This window comes from Anolis sagrei, chromosome X (assembly GCF_037176765.1).
Source record: "Anolis sagrei isolate rAnoSag1 chromosome X, rAnoSag1.mat, whole genome shotgun sequence".
NCBI lineage: Eukaryota > Metazoa > Chordata > Lepidosauria > Squamata > Dactyloidae > Anolis > Anolis sagrei.
Window position 1 is genome coordinate 70,570,285 of NC_090034.1, and position 18,356 is coordinate 70,588,640.

Sequence of the window (18,356 nt, forward strand, 5' to 3'; positions counted from 1 at the left end):
TATGGCCATGTTCTAGAGGCATTTTCTCGTGACGTTTCGCCTGCATCTATGGCAAGCATCCTCAGAGGTAGTGAGGTAGTGCACCTCACTACCTCTGAGGATGCTTGCCATAGATGCAGGCGAAACATCAGGAGAAAATGCTGGAGCTAGGTGTGAAGGTTTCAACTGACCACCTTGATTAGCATTTAATGGCTTGGAAGTGCCTGGGGGGAATCTTTTGTTGAGAGTGATTTGATGTGCCTGATTGTTTGAAAATGCCTCTAGAACATGGCCATATAGCCCGGAAAAACCTACAACAACCCAGTGATTTCGGCCATGAAAGCCTTCGACAATACATTGGACACCTGGATGTTTTGATGTTTGACCATCCTTGTGGGAGGTTTCTCTCATATCCCAGTATGGGGAACTGGACCTGACGGAGGGAGCTCATCCAAGCTCTCCCCGGATTCGAACCTTCGACCTGTCAGTCTTCAGACTTGCCGGCACAAGGGTTAAACCCACTACGCCACCGGGAATGGGATAATATTCCGGAAATAGTCTCCTTACTGGAGATGAACAACTACAAACAATAGAAGGTATGGTGATACCAAACCAGCTAGTTATTAAACCACACAAGCATATTGGTTGATCTTGCCAATTCGGTATTATTTTATACACAGCAGCAGGAAAATACAGGAAGAAGAGACCCAAGTGAGTCAAGTGCAGTTGCGATTATCAAAGAGGAAAATCGAGCATTGCTTCAAGCTGGTTGTCCTGTCTCATGGCGAAGCATCTTTCTCTTGATGGACAGCTCTAGCATTTTTTTGTTAAAACAATATGGCAGCCAGCAGGGCTCCACCCATGGTGGCGGCTGCCTTGGCTGCCGCCGACAGTCCGACAACACCTGGGTGAAAAGAAGACCAAGGAAGACATGGGTGAGATGGAAAAAGGGACCCTAGGTGCATCTGCATTGATGGCAAGTGCATATCACCCCTCCAAAAATACCAGACGTACCAATTGACTGCCCAACGGCCACAAGGCTACCAGCAGCGACTCCTCCACCGCTGGCAATGGCCGTGCTCGACATCATTCCAGCAGCCACCGATCCCATCGCAATCCCTGCGGCAGTGAAGCCCAGGGCCCCGAGTGCCACTGGGACCCCAATGGTAGCACCGCCTGCACGAAAAGACCATATGAATAATCTTCGTGGTGCGAGTCTTTCCGAGTCGCCAAATTCCTAAGATGGCAGCTCCACCCAACTCATGCTGGCACAAAGGAATGTGGCCCATCTTTCTTTAATTCCGAAGTAAAGGAAACAAGCAACTTACCCAAGCCGAGGGCTGCACCAATTAAGAGTTTGGCTAAAAAAAGAGATACTTGTGTCAATAAAACATTTAAGATACACCCACATTTACACAAGCGTCTCCCCCTCCGCATTCTAGCAGTTGGGGTCCAGTATATGTAAAGGTGGTCTTTTGGGAAGGGTCCCTTCTGAATTGCATTTTGGAACAAAGTACTGGAACCAGGGCCGTAGCCAGAAAAAAATTTCGGGAGGGGTTGAAATTTTCGGGGGGTGGTGGTGGAAATTTCGCAGGGGTGGGGGTTGAAACCTGCCTCCTAGCTCACACTGAAGCAAAGAGCACAGCAGAGGGCAGAGCAGCCTTCAATAGTCTGCAGCTCCGCCCTAGTCAACCACCTCCACCAAGTCTGGCCTCCTTAATGAGAGCATTCAACGTCTCCCCCCCCCCCTCCCCAACTTGGTTGCTTCACTACTGTTCTGTCGCACGCTGGGCCTGTAAATAATTGTCTTTAGAACAGGATGTGCAACTTTTGCCCAGCGGGAAGCCAGGGGGCCTAAAGAGAAGTTCTCAGAGGTTTCCACCACAAACAGTCTTTAGATGGCTTGAGAAGTACAACAAAGTCTTTTATTAATGAACAATCAAACAGAAACTTCTCTTGTCTTCAGTAAAGTTAAGCAAATGATTTCAAGCTTTTGGGCAACTGGTGAATTCCTAATCTTGCCCACGAAGGACAGGCACCTATATTCAATAACTTCTTATTTAAAGGAAAATCCCCGTTTTAACTTCTCCCAGGCTGACTGTAATCTAACCCTTACTGATGTGGGCTCCACTACCGGGTCGAACTGCGTCTCGAATGCCAAGTGGACCTACCAGCAAGGCAGTAGATGTTCTCCAGCTGGAGTTCTTTGGTCTTTAGGGCTGTTTTCCTGGAAATTCTTTGGAGACTCTTAAGACCTTTCTCCCCCGGAAGGTCTTAAGGGTTGAAGCTTTTGTACAAGGGAAGCTTGCACACATCCTATACATAAGCTTACCTTGCTGAGCCTAACTAAAAATAGCTCCCTTCCCTTCCCAATTGCCCTGAGCAAGGGGCGGGACCAAAACTTAACAATGATGGACAGGTGACTTGCCCTATGACTGCAACCAAAGAAGCCACCTATCTGCAGAGTCCCTGAAACCTAGGACTGCAAGCAAACATTTAATACAAAGCAAATAAAGTTGGAGCTCCTGGTACAGCTGTACCAGAACAACTACATCGGCTATTGCTGCAAGTAATGACAGTGTGAATAAATTGCTAATATTTGCTTGAGATAGTGCCTTCAGTTCTGGAGGGACTCATGATTTTTTGCATCTCATAGACTTAGCAGGGGGATTTGGTTAACCAGTTAAAATTCATGAGTAAACCAGGTTTTTTTTTAAAAAAATCTGAAACATTTCGGGGGGGGGGGGGTTGAACCCCTAAACCCCACTCCCAATTTGGCTCGGAGTGGTTTACAGCAGTAGATTACAACAATTACAACCAACTTTAAAATACAATAAAAACGAGAACAGACATATTCCCGAGTTATTTATCCATCGAAAGCTTGTCGGAAAAGAAAGGTTTTACAGGCTTTCCGAAAAGCAAGTCTTGGATGGTTCAGGTTTCAACTGGCAAGGCATTCCATAAATAAGGGGCCACAATTGAGAAGGCTCTCTGCCTAGTAGAGGACAGATGATAAATTCGGATGTTGGGGACTTCAAGCAAATTCTGGTCTTCGGACCGAAGTAATCTCTGGGGTTGATAGGGGGATAAGCAGGCCCTCAGGTACGCCGGCCCCAGACCATATAAGGCCTTAAAGGTTAGTACCAGCACCTTGAAAGTAATCCGGTACTCAATCGGTAGCCAGTGCAGCTGTTGTAGAATTGGGGTGATACGACACCTCACCGGCACCCCGGCGAGAAGACGAGCCGTCGCATTTTGCACCAGCTTCAGTTTCCGGATCACTGACAAAGGAAGGCCAATGTAGAGGGCGTTACAGTAGTCAAGCCTCGAGATGACCATCGCCTGGATCACCGTAGACAGGTCTTTCCTAGATAGGAAGGGAGCCAGTCGCCTAGCCTGACGTAGGTGGAAAAACGCAGTTCTGCTCACAGCAGAGACCTGGGCCTCCATTGTGAGCAGAGGGTCCAATAAGACACCAAGGCTTTTTACAGAAGATGACGGACGTAGTGTCTCGCCACCCAGGGTAGGCAGCTGGATCTCCCTCCCACCCGGACGGCCCAGCCAAAGGATCTCCATCTTCGCTGGATTCACCTTCAACCTGCTGGCACGCAACCATCCAGTAACGGCCTCAAGGCACTGATGGATATTTTCGGGTACAGAGTCCGAACGGCTCTCCATCCTCAGAATGAGCTGAGTGTCATCAGCGTACTGGTGGCACTCAAGCCCAAAGCTCCGCACCAGTCGGGCAAGCGGTCGCATATAGATGTTAAATAATAGAGGAGAGAGAATAGCTCCCTGTGGCACCCCGCAAGTTAGCAGAGATCTCTCGGAAACCATCCCTCCCATCACCATACGCTGTCCCCGATTCTGGAGGATAATGGAGGCAACATCTGGAGGGCCACATGATCTTTTTTCTGCCGGCATATGTGTTTTGCTTCTTATCAATTCTTCGGGCTCTTCCTAACACAGCACATAGAAGATGATTATGAAAGGCAGCAGATTATAGGAGCTGTCTTCATAGACTTGTCAGCAGCTTATGACATTTATTTATTTAGACCATTTCTACCCCGCTCTTCTCACCCCCGAGGGGGGACTCAGGACAGCTAACACAGGCAACTATTCAATGCCAACAGTATCAAAGCAACAATATAAAACAGCAATATAAAATCCATTACATGACAATTAAGCAGATATTAATTAAAATTACATAACCACATAGAACAGATCACATAATCACAGGTCATAAAGCCATTTCCAATTTTCAAACAATCCTATTGTCCAAGTTCAGTACCTAAAGTGCTGTTGTGCCCACTAGCCAAAGGCCTGGCTCCAAAACCACGTCTTTAGTTTTTTTCCTAAAAGTAAGGAGGGAGGACGCCGATCTAATCTCGCTGGGGAGCAAATTCCACAAGCGGGGGGTCACCACCGAGAAGGCCCTGTCCCTTGTCCCCACCAGACACGTTTGAGACGCTGGTGGGACCGAGAGCAGGGCCTCCCCAGTAAATCATCGCCTTCTCCTGAGAAAAACTATCACCTCCCCCACTTCATAGGAAATCTGCAACAAAACAGGAGCTTTTTTGTTGAATTCCAGGGACAGAGAAGGAGATGGCAAAAACAAAAGAACATGCTTTCTCCATCAGTGTTTAACACTTACACAAATGATCAGCCATTACCAGAAGGGACAGAGAGTTTCATCTATGCTGATGATCGTGCCATCATCACTCAAGCGCGGAGCTTTGAAATGGTTGAATAGAAGCTCCCCAAAGCTTTGGGTGCTCTTATTGCCGATTACAGGGAAAACCAGCTGATTCTTAATCCATCTAAAACACAGACTTCTGCCTTTCACCTTAGGAACAGACAAGCATCTCAAGCTCTGAGGATTACCTGGGAAGGAATCCCATCGAAATACTTGGAGTCTCTCTGGACCGTGCTCTGACTTATAAGAATATCAAGCAAAAAAGTAGGTGCTGGAAATAATATAATATGAAAGCTGACCGGCACAACCTCGGAATCACAACCAGACACAGTGAAGGCATCTGTTCTTGCGCTTTGCTACTGTGCCGCTGAATATGTATGCTCAGTGTGGAATACATCTCACCACTTTAAAACAGTGGATGTGGCTCTTAATGAGACATGCCATATTATTACAGGATGTCTATGCCCCACGGAGCCCCCGGTGGCGCAGTGGGTTAAAGCACTGAGCTGCGGAGCTTGTTGATCGAAAGGTCGCAGGTTCGATTCCGGGGAGCGGCGTGAGCTTCCGCTGTCAGCCCTAGCTTCTGCCAACCTAGCAGTTCGAAAACATGCAAAAATGTGAGTAGATCAATAGGTACCGCTCCGGCGGGAAGGTAACAGCGCTCCATGCAGTCATGCCGGCCACATGACCTTGGAGGTGTCTACGGACAATGCTGGCTCTTCGGCTTAGAAATGGAGATGAACACCACACCCCAGAGTCAGACATGACTGGACTTCATGTCAGGGGACTACCTTTACCTTTACCTATGCCCCACAACACTGGACAAATTACACTTCACCTGCTTCATAGGTGGTACCTTTAGCTAGTATCACACCACCTGACATCTATCAGGAAGTAGCAGCCAGCAATGAAAGGACCAAGGCATTGACACCTCAGCAAGTAAGAGTCCAAAAGTGGCAGACTAAAACCCAACATCTCAATCAGTATCTAATACGAAATGAGAGACTCCCCTCTAGGCACACAGAAGAGTGGGTGACTTGGAAGGCATTGAACAAACTGCACTCTGGCACCACGAGATGCAGAAATGGGGCCACAAATGGAGTCCACAACATGCGAATGTGGAGAAGAGCAAACCACAGACCACCTACTACAGTGCAACCTGAGCCCTGCCACATGCACAATGGAGGACCTTCTCACAGCGACACCAGAGGCACTCCAAGTGGCCAGCTACTGGTCAAAGGGCATTTAGCTTAATGCCAAGTTCGTTTTAAAACTTTGTTTGTGTTTTTAAATGCATTTTAACTGTATCCTCAACTTATTTATTTATTTATTTAGAGCTTTTATAACCTTCTTGACCTCCGAGGAGAGACTCAGGCTGGCTAACAACAGAGAATCAATATACAAATAAACTAAAGCATAATAACACCATAGTACATTAATACATTAAAACACATTAAAATACAGATCAAGAATTACATAAAGCCAATTCGTCAAGGTAAATCACAAATTCATCACCATCCGCCTTGTAGTCAACAGTTATTGATTCGATCATCAATCTGAGAATGCTAAGTTCCAGAGCCAAGATTTTACCATCTTTCTGAAAGTCAGGAGGGAGGGGGCAGATCTGATCTCTATCGCGAGAGAGTTCCACAGCCGAGGGGCCACCACCAAGAAGGCCCTGTCTCTCGTCCCCTCCAGACGCGATTGCAAAGGTGGTGGGACCGAGAGCAGGGCCCCTCCAGAAGATCTTAACAACCTTGATGGTTCGTAGGGGAGAATCTGCTTCTGACACAATAAGCAAATAAATAGGGCCTTTCCAGATAGACCCTATATCAGTGGTTCTCAACCTTCCTAATGCCGCGACCCCTTAATACTCTTCCTCATGTTATGGTGACCCCCCCAACCATAAAATTAATTTCGTTGCTACTTCATAACTCATTTTGCTGCTGTTTTGAATAGTAACAGATTGGGGGAGTGTATTGATTTTGTCAATTGGGAGTTGTAGTTGCTGGGATTTATAGTTCACCTACAATCAAAGAGCATTCTGAACTGCACCAATGATGGAATTGAATCAAACTTGGCCCACAGAATTCCCATGGCCATCAGAAAATACTGGAAGAGTTTGGTGGGCACTGACCTTGAGTTTTGGGAGTTGTAGTTTACCTACATCCAGAGAGAACTGTAGACTCAAACAATGATGGATCTGGATCAAACTTGGCACGAATTCTCAGTATGCCCAAATGTAAACACTAGTAGAGTTTGGGGGAAATAGACCTTGACATTTGGGAGTTGCAGTTGCTGGGATTTATAGTTTACCAACAATCAAAGAGCATTCGAACCCTACTAAGGATTGAATTGGGCCAAACTTCCCACACAGAACCTCCATAACCAACAGAAAATACTGTGTGTTCTGGTGGTCTTTGGCGACCCCTTTGACACCCGCTCGCGACCCCTCCAGGGGTCCCGACCCCCAGGTTGAGAAACATTGCCCTATATCCTAGGATATGATCCCAGGTTTAAACTGGAGTCTGCACTGCCAGATAATCTGGGATAAACAGAAAACCTGGGATCAGATCCTAGGATATAGGGTCTTTCTGGAAGGGCCCCTTAACGTCCTGTTGCAGCATTCGTATGCTAACACAGGAAGTGAACATATTTAGAACATGTTACTTGAAAATTGCTCTACTGAGTTGCAAATTAATATATTAGGCAGACCAGATTTCAACTCTCAGAAACTCCGACAAAGATGTGAAGAATGGAAGGTCGAGAAACACACTGAAGGTTGTGTCGAGAAAGGTGATTCTTGGAGTTGAAAATATCTGGAGAACTGAAGGTTGAGAATCAATGGTTTAAATCAGCTTATGTTTCACCTGTTGTTTGACTACATCTCCGTCATCTCCTGTCATTGGTTATCTTGGCTACGGCTGATGGGAGCTGAAGTCTCAACAGGGTCTGGTGTTTCCTTCAACTGGTTGTGCCACAACTGTTTAGACAAGATGTGTATTATGTTCATTTCCCTGTCTCTCCATGTATTCTCCCTTACAAATAATTCTGCTCCTTTATCTCACCCTGGGATTGTGGCGCAGCTGGCTGAGTGTCAGCTGCATTAAGATCAGTCTGACCAAAAGGTCATGAGTTCGAAGCCAGCCCGGGTTGGAGTGGGTTTCTAACCAATTGTGTGTAGCCTGTTGTCGACCTTTGCAACCCGAAACACAGCTGCATCTGTCATGTTGTAACTCAGCGTGTGCCTTCTGTATCTACTAGTGCTAGTAGGAGGAAACGAGGCTTGGAAGAGGAGGATGCTCAGCAGCAGCTGAAGCGCATTAGGGACATATTCCTTGAATCTAGTGATAAGGAAGAGTTTCAGGGGTTTACTCATGAGGAGATGGAGACGGAGGATTACCGTGGTGTAAAGCGAGTAGCACGCAGTTCTGATAGCAATGAGGAATCCATTTCCAAGCGTCTTAAAGACATATCAGATAGCTACGGGTCTGAAAGTGATGATGAAGAGCTTGACTGGACTAGGGTCCAGGAGGTTCAGGATGTGCTTAATGCTCCAACCTCCAGTGGTGAGTTCCAAGGGTTCACAGACTCATGGGTTTCAGATACTGCTTCTCAGGATGCAGCCCGGAGTGCAGACTGGCAACAATGGAGAGAACGGAGTTCACCTGTGGAACTGGATGCAGCTGGAGGTGAATCTAGTGACTCTGATGAGATTTAAGGAGTACCCTTGGGTCAATCATGTTGCAGAGTTCAAAGTGTTGTGTACCTGTGTATCCTGCTGTTAACTCTTGCCTTGAGTCCTTGCATCCAGAACCGTGTTTCCGTGACCGTGCTGACTGCTTGACCTGCCTTGGAACCGTGAGTCTTGTCTCCTGCCCCGACCTTGGACCGTCTTGACTATTCTACAATTCTGCCTGTCTCCTGCGTGGACTTCGGACCGTTCCTCATCCTGCTTTTTGTGTTGTGATTTTTGAACTGACTGTGTGCCTTCTAATCATGAACTGTTTGCCTGCTTTACTTTGGTTTCCTTTTCTGCTCAGTTTGCCTGGGCTGCTGCCTTTGTTTACATTCCTGCAAGCTGCAGGCTCTTTTGTTTACATGCTCTGCTGAATAGAGCCTTTTGACTTGTTAATTGCCATTAAACACCTTTGGTTAACCCTTAAACGGCTGCTTCGCCTCGTTGGTCTGCCTGGGTCTTGACATGTCAAGTAGGAAAATTAGGTGCCACCTTAAAGTGTGGGGAGGCTAAATTAACTGATTTATGAGGCCATAAAGAAGACTCCAGGAAAGCATTCCAGCGGGGAAGCATGCGGGGAATGCGGAAGTGCTTCATCAGCCTCGCAGATGGATGATGAAAGCGACAGCTCCCCTGGTGGCCAGAAAAAGTTAAATAGCCTCTGTGTATGTCTGTATATGTTTGTATGTCAAAAATTGGCATTGAATGTTTGCCATATATGTGTACACTGTAATCCGCCCTGAGTCCCCTGCAGGGTGAGAAGGGCGGAATATAAAAGCTGTAAATAAATAAAGAAAGAAATAAATAAATAATTTTATGTACATGCGGCCCACTCACTGTTATGCTTTTTTTCCTTTTTCTCTTTATGTTTTGTGTATATTGTTTATATGCTTATATGTTTTATAATTTAATGTTATGTTGTTTATTTTATTGCAATTTGTATCTTATATTATTGTAATCTGTTGTTTGGGCTTGGCCTTGTGTAAGCCGCCCCGAGTCCCTGTTGGGAGAGATGGTGGCGGGCTATAAATAAACATGATGATGATGATTTGGATTGGACTACTGTAAAGCACTCTACGTGGGGCTGCCCTTGAAAACGTCCTGGAAATTTCAATTGGTCCAACGGGCGGCGGCCAGGTTGTTAACTGGGGCTCCTTACAGGGAGCGGTCAACCCTCCTGTTTAAGGAGCTCCATTGGCTGTTGTTCATCTTCCGGTCCCAATTCAAGGTGCAGGTTCTTACCTACAAAGCCCTGAATGGTTTGGGACCCGCCTATCTGTGTGACCGCATTTCTGTGTACGAACCCACATGATCTCTTTGATCATCAATGGGATCTTGGCCTGCATTAATAGGAACATAGTGTCTAGATCTAGGGAAGTAATGCTACCCCTCTATTCTGCTCTGGTTAGACCACACTTGGAATATTGTGTCCAATTCTGGGCACCACAGTTCAAGAGAGATATTGACAAGCTGGAATGTGTTCAGAGGAGGGCGACTATAATGATCAAGGGTCTGGAGAACAAGCCCTATGAGGAGCAGCTTAAGGAGCTGGGCATGTTTAGAGAAGGCTGAGAGGAGATATGATAGCCATGTATAAATATGTGAGAGGAAGCCACAGGGAGGAGGGAGCAAGCTTGTTTTCTGCTTCTCTGGAGACTAGGACGCGGAACAATGGCTTCAAACTACAAGAGAGGAGATTCCATCTGAACATGAGGAAGAACTTCCTGACTGTGAGAGCCGTTCAGCAGTGGAACTCTCTGCCCTGGAGTGTGGTGGAGGCTCCTTCTTTGGAAGCTTTTAAACAGAGGCTGGATGGCCATCTGTCAGGGGTGATTTGAATGCAATATTCCTGCTTCTTGGCAGGGGGTTGGACTGGATGGCCCATGAGGTCTCTTCCAACTCTTTGATTCTATGATTCTATGATCTGGAGAGGCCCTGCTCACTCTCCCACCTCCTTCGCAGGCGCGATTGGTGGGGACGAGGGAGAGGGCCTTCTCGGTGGTGGCCCCTTGACTCTGGAACTCACTTCCCAGGGACATCAGACATGCCCCAACTCTGGCAGTCTTTAGGAGGAGCCTGAAAACGTGGTTGTTCCAGCTGCACCGAGTCCCTTGGGGAGATGGTAGCGGAGTATAAATAAATAAATTATTATTATTATTATTATTATTATTATTATTATTATTATTATGGAAGAAAACAGAAATGAAAAGTACATAGAAACGAATGTATTTTTATGATGGAAACAGGATTCAAATGAGAAACTCACCCATCTCGGCTGCGATGTTGTGAAACAGTGGAACGAATCAAATTGTTGGTAAAATAAGAAGAAAGAGAACGACAATGGTTTAGCTATCAACAAGAAATATTCTAAAGCAGAAACTGTTTCTTTAATACTGTCACATCTCCAGGTCATGTTTGCCTTTCTGGGACAAGGAAATATCTGCTCCTAGCTACGATTGACCTTCAGATTCCCCAGAGGCCCTTTGTACACTGCCATAAAAATCCAGATTATCTGAGTTGAACTGGATTATATGGCAGTGTAGACTCCTATAATCCAGCTCAAAGCAGATGATGTGGATTATCTCCTTTGATGATCTGGATTCTATGGCAGTGTAGAAGAGGTCTGAGTCTGTAGATCCAGGACCCAGGGGCTAGAGAAGGGCTGCGGGCAGGGGCGGCTCAACCATTACGCAAAGTAAGCATTTGCAGTAGAGTTGATTTTGCTCAGGGGCGCTCTTGAGGCGCTCTTGGGGGAAAATAGACCTTGACATATGCGAGTTGTAGTTACTGGGCTGTATAGTTCACCTACAATCAAAGAGCATTCTCAACTCCACCAATGATGGAATTGAACCAAATATAGCACACAGAACTCCCATGACGAACAGAAAATATATATCAGTGATTGGTTGGGGGGGGGGGGCACCAAAATACTGTTTGCTTACCATTGAAAATTACCTAGGGCCACCTCTGGTTGCGGGTCCACTAGTCATGCACTCGCATGCTGAGGTATGTGCTGAGCACACAAACTCATCCATAGCAGTGGTTCTCAACCTTCCTGCCACAGCCCCTTAATACAGTTCCTCATGTTGTGGTGGCCCCCAACCATAAAATTATTTTTGTTGCTACTTCATAACTGTGATTTTGCTACTGTCATGAATTGTAAATTAAATATTCAATATGCAGAATATATTTTCGTTCACTGGAACAATTTTGGCACAAATACCCGATACACCCAAATTTGAATACTGGGGAGGGGAGGAGTATTTAGAGCAGTGGTTCTCAACCTTCCTAATGCCGTGACTCCTTAATACAGTTCCTCATGTTGTGGTGACCCCCAACCATAACATTATGTTCGTTGCTACTTCATAACTAAAAGACAAGGGAGTTACGGATGGATGGGAGTTTCTCAAGAGTGAAATACTCAAGGCGCAGCTGCAAACCGTGCCAACAAAAAGAAAAAATAGGACAAGTGCAAAGAAGCCAGAATGGATGTCCAAAGAACTTCTAACTGTGCTGAGACACAAAAGAGACATGCACAAGAACTGGAAAAAGGGAGAAATCACCAAAGAAGAATTCAAACAAATAGCCAACAGCTGTAGGGAAAAGGTCCGCAAGGCTAAAGCACAAAACGAGCTCAGTCTTGCCAGGGACATTAAAAACAATAAAAAGGGATTCTTTTCTTATGTCAGTAGAAAAAGGAAAAACAAGGAGGCGATAGGGCCTCTTCGAGGAGAAGATGGGGCAATGCTGACAAGGGGTAGAGAAAAGGCAGAACTACTGAATACCTTCTTTGCCTCGGTCTTCTCACAAAAAGAAAGTCATCTTCAACCTCAGCAAGACGGAGTGGATGAGGGATTTGAGGACATCCAACTCCAAATTGGGAAACAAGTCGTACAGGAATACCTGGCCGCTCTAAATGAGTTCAAGTCCCCAGGGCCAGATCAACTACACCCAAGAGTATTGAAGGAACTAGCGGAAGTCATTTCGGAACCATTGGCAACCATCTTTGAGAGTTCTTGGAGAACGGGAGAAGTTCCAGCAGATTGGAGGAGGGCCAATGTGGTCCCAATCTTCAAGAAGGGAAAAAAGGATGACCCAAACAACTACCGTCCGGTCAGCCTCACGTCAATACCAGGCAAGATTCTGGAAAAGATTGTTAAGGAAGTGGTCTGCAAACACTTAGAAACAAATGCGGTCATTGCTAATAGTCAACATGGATTTATCAAAAACAAGTCATGCCAGACTAATCTGATCTCTTTTTTCAATAGAGTTACAAGCTGGGTAGATGCGGGAAATGCCGTGGATGTAGCGTACCTGGATTTCAGTAAGGCCTTCGACAAGGTCCCCCATGACCTTCTGGCAAGGAAACTAGTCCAATGTGGGCTAGGCAAAACTACGGTGAGATGGATCTGTAATTGGTTAAGTGGACGAACACAGAGGGTGCTCACCAATGCTTCCTCTTCATCCTGGAAAGAAGTGACAAGTGGAGTGCCGCAGGGTTCCGTCCTGGGCCCGGTCCTGTTCGACATCTTTATTAATGACTTAGATGAAGGGCTAGAAGGCATGATCATCAAGTTTGCAGACGACACCAAATTGGGAGGGATAGCCAATACTCCAGAGGACAGGAGCAGGATTCAAAACGATCTTGACAGATTAGAGAGATCGGCCAAAACTAACAAAATGAAGTTCAACAGCGACAAATGCAAGATACTCCACTTTGGCAGAAAAAATGAAATGCAAAGATACAGAATGGGTGATGCCTGGCTCGAGAGCAGTACGTGTGAAAAAGATCTTGGAGTCCTCGTGGACAACAAGTTAAACATGAGCCAACAATGTGATGTGGCAGCAAAAAAAGCCAATAGGATTTTGGCCTGCATCAATAGGAGCATAGTGTCTAGATCTAGGGAAGTAATGCTTACCTCTATTCTGTTTTGGTTAAACCACATCTGGAATATTGTGTCCAGTTCTGGGCACCACAATTCAAGAGAGATATTGACAAGCTGGAAGCGACTAAAATGATAAAAGGTCTGGAGAACAAGCCCTATGAGGAGCGGCTTAAGGAGCTGGGCATGTTTAGCCTGAAGAAGAGAAGGCTGAGAGGGGATATGATAGCCATGTATAAATATGTGAGAGGAAGCCACAGGGAGGAGGGAGCAAGCTTGTTTTCTGCTTCCCTGGAGACTAGGACGCGGAACAATGGCTTCAAACTACAAGAGAGGAGATTCCATCTGAACATGAGGAAGAACTTCCTGACTGTGAGAGCCGTTCAGCAGTGGAACTCTCTGCCCCGGAGTGTGGTGGAGGCTCCCTCTTTGGAAGCTTTTAAACAGAGGCTGGATGGCCATCTGTCAGGGGTGATTTGAATGCAATATTCCTGCTTCTTGGCAGGGGGTTGGACTGGATGGCCCATGAGGTCTCTTCCAACTCTTTGATTCTATGATTCTATGATCTGGAGAGGCCCTGCTCACGCTCCCACCTCCTTTGCAGGCGCGATTGGTGGGGACGAGGGAGAGGGCCTTCTCGGTAGTGGCCCCTTGACTCTGGAACTCACTTCCCAGGCACATCAGACATGCCCCAACTCTGGCAGTCTTTAGGAGGAGCCTGAAAACGTGGTTGTTCCAGCTGCACCGAGTCCCTTGGGGAGATGGTAGCGGAGTATAAATAAATAAATAAATAAATAAATAATTATTATTATTATTATTATGGAAGAAAACAGAAATGAAAAGTACATAGAAACGAAAGTATTTTTATGATGGAAACAGGATTCAAATGAGAAACTCACCCATCTTGGCTGCGATGTTGTGAAACTGGAACGAATCAAATTGTTGGTAAAATAAGAAAGAAAGAGAACGACAACGGTTTAGCTATCAACAAGAAATATTCTAAAGCAGAAACTGTTTCTTTAATATTGTCACATCCCCAGGTCATGTTTGCCTTTCTGGGACAAGGAAATATCTGCTCCTAGCTACGATTGACCTTCAGATTCCTCAGAGGCCCTTTGTACACTGCCATATAAAAACTACTTTGATTTTGGCACAAATACCCGATACACCCACATTTGAATAATGATGGGGTTGGGAGAGGGGATTGATTTTGTCATTTGGGAGTTGTAGTTGCTGGGATTTATAGTTCACCTACAATCAAAGAGCATTCTGAACTTCACCAATGATGGAATTGGACCAAACTTGACACACAGAACTCCCATGAGCAACAGAAAATACTGGAAGGGTCTGGTGGCATTGACCTTGAGTTTGGGAGTTGTAGTTCACCTACATCCAGAGAGCACCATGAACTCAAACAGTGATGGATCTGGACCAAACCTGGCATGAATACTCAACGTACCCAAATGTGAACACTGGTGGAGTTTGGTGGAAAATAGACCTTGACATTTGGGAGTTGTAGTTACTGGGATTTATAGTTCACCTACAATCAAAGAGCATTCTGAACTTGACCAATTATGGAATTGAACCAAACTTGACACACAGAACTCCCATGAGCAACAGAAAATACTCGAAGGGTCTGGTGGGCATTGACCTTGAGTTTGGGAGTTGTAGTTCACCTACATCCAGAGAGCACTGTGGACTCAAACAGTGATGGATCTGGACCAAACCTGGCATGAATACTCAACATACCCAAATGTGAACACTGGTGGAGTTTGGGGGAAAATAGACCTTGACATTTGGGAGTTGTAGACCTTGACATTTGGGAGTTGCTGTTGCTGGCATTTATAGTTCACCTAAAATCAAAGGTCATTCTGAACCCCACCAATGATAAAATTGGACCAAAATTCCCACACAGAACCCCATGACTAAAAGAAAATACTGTGTTTTCTGATGGTCTTTGGCGACCCCTCTAACACCGCCTTGCGACCCCCCCCCAGGGGTCCTGACCCCCAGGTTGAGAAACACTGATTTAGAGAAATAGAGGATATAATGACCATTAAAAAAGAATGTACAGCTTTATCATCATTATGTAATAATAACTAAAAAAAAAAGAGGATAAAGGTGCGAGAACAAACTTATTAACAATAGCAAGACAGTTTATAACAAGGAACTGGAAAAGAGAAATAAATATACAAATAGAGGAGTGGTACAAGGAAGTCTGGAAATTGGCAATAAATGATAAGCTGACGTGTATATTAAAAGAGGTATATGGAAACAAAGTGATTTTGCTGATGTATGGAGAAAAATTATTGAAAAAGAATTTAAAAAGAAAGAAGGAAAGTTACCTCCACAAGAAGAATTGAAATTTTGGACAGATGATACGCAAAAGCTGGGGCTTGGGAGGGGAGCACAGGGGTGAGAGATAGATAATATGTATAAGCAGAAAAATAATAGTAGATGCCAAAGGTTAAAGTATGATAGATTGTATAGATTAATATGTATCTGCTGTAAAATAAACAATGTATAACAAATGTATTGAACTATGATAAAGTAATACAAACAATTAAAAAGAAATTTTGGGTTTGGTTTTAACTGGCATGTTTAAGTTACTGTTTAATAAATTGTATAATGTTTCTAATGACAGAGGTCCTACTGGTCAGTCGTAAGGCCGAACAGGGTATAGGGTACAGCCTGTGCTGGACGGGGTTACACTCCCTCTGAAGACGCAGGTTCACAGCTTGGGAGTGATCCTGGACTCATCGCTGAGCCTGGAACCCCAGGTCTCAGCGGTGGCCGGGAGAGCTTTTGCGCAGTTAAAACTTGTGCACCAGTTGTGCCCGTACCTCGGGAAGTCTGATCTGGCCACGGTGGTCCACGCTCTTGTTACATCCCGAATAGACTACTGCAATGCGCTCTACGTGGGGTTGCCCTTGAAGACTGTTCGGAAACTTCAACTAGTCCAGCGAGCGGCAGCCAGATTGCTCACCGGAGCGACATACAGGGAGCATACCAGCCCCCTGCTGTGTCAGCTCCACTGGCTGTCGATTCAGTTCCGAGCACAATTCAAGGTGCTGGTTTTGACCTACAAAACCCTGTACGGTTCCGGTCCAGTGTATCTGTCCGAACGTATCTCCCTCTATGTTCCACCCCGAAGTCTGAGATCATCTGGGGGGGCCCTGCTATCGACCCCACCACTGTCACAAGTGAGGCTGGTGGGGACGAGGAGCAGGGCCTTCTCAGTGGTGGCCCCCCACCTGTGGAACTCACTCCCGGGGGAAATCAGGGCATCATCATCCCTCCTTGCCTTTAGGAGAAGGGTGAAGACTTGGTTATGGGACCAGGCCTTTGGGCACTCCGGCAATTAAATCAGACAACCAGGCGAGTAAGACCAGCAGGATTGAGGAAGTGGAACGTAAAACTAGATCTATGAGTAGCGAACGCTGACCATGTAAGAGAAGAAATTTGGTTTGTATTTGGTTTTATTGATTTTATTGATTTTATGGTTATAATGTATATTTGTTGTTAACTGTGTATTGATGTAATCTTGTGTTTGATTGTTTTTATGATGCAGGCATCAAATTGTGCCTTTGCTTTTGTAAGCCGCCCTGAGTCCCCTTCGGGGTGAGAAGAGCGGGGTAAAAGAACCCCAAATAATAATAATAATGATTTTTAATGTTTTAAATGTATTTTGGTCTGTTTTTATATGTTGATAGCATCGTATGGTGGTTGTGTGAGGCCGCCCTGAGTTCCCCTTCGGGGGGAGAAGGGCCGGGTAGAAATGCATTAAATCTATATAAATAAAAATGTAATGTTCGTTTGTGGATTAACAGAACTCAAAAACCACTGGACAAATTGGCACCAAATTTGGACACAAGACACCTAACAACCCAATGTATGTCCTTCTCTAAAAAAATTGATTTTGTCATTTGGGAGTTGTAGTTGCTGGGATTTATAGTTCACCTACAATCAAAGAGCATTCTGAACCCCACCAACGATGGGATTGAACCAAACTTGGCACACAGATAGATCTGGACCAAACTCTACACAAATACTTATGTCCAAATGTGAACACTGGTAGAGTTTGGGGAAAATAGAATCTTGAAATTTAGGAGTTGTAGTTGCTGGGAGTTATAGCTCACCTACAATCACAGAGCATTCTGAACCCCACCAACGATAGAATTGGGCCAAACCTCCCACACAGAACCACAATGTGGGCCACAGCAACGTGTGGCAGGGGATGGCTAATAAATAAATAAATAAATAAATAATGAATACTGGTGGGGTTGGGTGGGATTGATTTTGTCATTCGGGAGTTGTAGTTGCTGGGATTTATAGTTAACCTAAAATCAAAAAGCATTCTGTATTCCGGCAACGATGGAATCAAACGAAGTTTGGCACACAGAACTCCCATGACCAACAGAAAATACTGGAAGGGGTTGGTGGGCATTGACCTTGAGTTTTGGAGTTGTAGTTCACCTACATCCAGAGAGCACTGTGGACTCAAACATTAATGGATCTCGACCAAATGTGGCACGAATCTTCAATAAGCCCAAATGTGAAAACTGGTGGTTTGGGAAAAATAGACCTTGAAATTTGGAAATTGTAGTTGCTGGGATTTATAGTTCATCTACAATCCAAGAGCATTCTGAACTCCACCAAAGATGGAATTGAACAAAGCTTGACACACAGAACTCCCACGAGCAACAGAAAATACTGGAAGGGGTTGGTGGGCATTGACCTTGAGTTTTGGAATTGTAGTTCCCCTACATCCAGAGAGCAGAAGGAGGATTCACTGTCTGTTTCCATAAAGGAAGAAAAGGACAGGTGGCGAGATCTTCAGCCTTCTCTGCCAAAGGGGTTCTTAACACCATCAGAAATTTGTGTTTTCTGATGATCTCTGGTGACCCCTGTAAAAACCCCCTCATGTCCCCTCCCCAGGAATCCTGACCCACAGGTTGCGAAACACTGATCCATAGTCTTGGAAACACCCACCCATCTTGCCTCAGGCTTTCCATTCTGAAAATTGGATCTTACCTTCCTTGGAAGAGAGTGTCCGCAA

The 18,356-nt window shown here is 45.4% G+C and overlaps 1 protein-coding gene across 1 annotated transcript; it reads right to left on the reverse strand.

Moving 5' to 3' along the window:
* Positions 1–606: 606 nt before the first annotated feature.
* On the reverse strand, positions 607–18,356 carry LOC132780782 (interferon alpha-inducible protein 27-like protein 2A). The gene is made up of 5 exons (XM_067473233.1): positions 18,332–18,356; positions 14,197–14,221; positions 1,308–1,340; positions 994–1,155; positions 607–883 (listed from the first exon to the last, which is right to left on the reverse strand). Exons 2-5 carry the CDS (start codon positions 14,198–14,200, stop codon positions 807–809), a joined length of 276 nt encoding a protein of 91 aa, XP_067329334.1. The 5' UTR covers positions 14,201–14,221; positions 18,332–18,356; the 3' UTR covers positions 607–806.

Excerpts from the sequence above, each read along its gene's own strand:
- LOC132780782 (XM_067473233.1), bottom strand. Across the intron at positions 1,156-1,307 it reads TGGTGCAGCCCTCGGCTTGG|GCGGTGCTACCATTGGGGTC; the intron begins GTAAGTTGCTTG and ends CTTTTCGTGCAG. Across the intron at positions 884-993 it reads GGCCGTTGGGCAGTCAATTG|GTGTTGTCGGACTGTCGGCG; the intron begins GTACGTCTGGTA and ends CTTTTCACCCAG.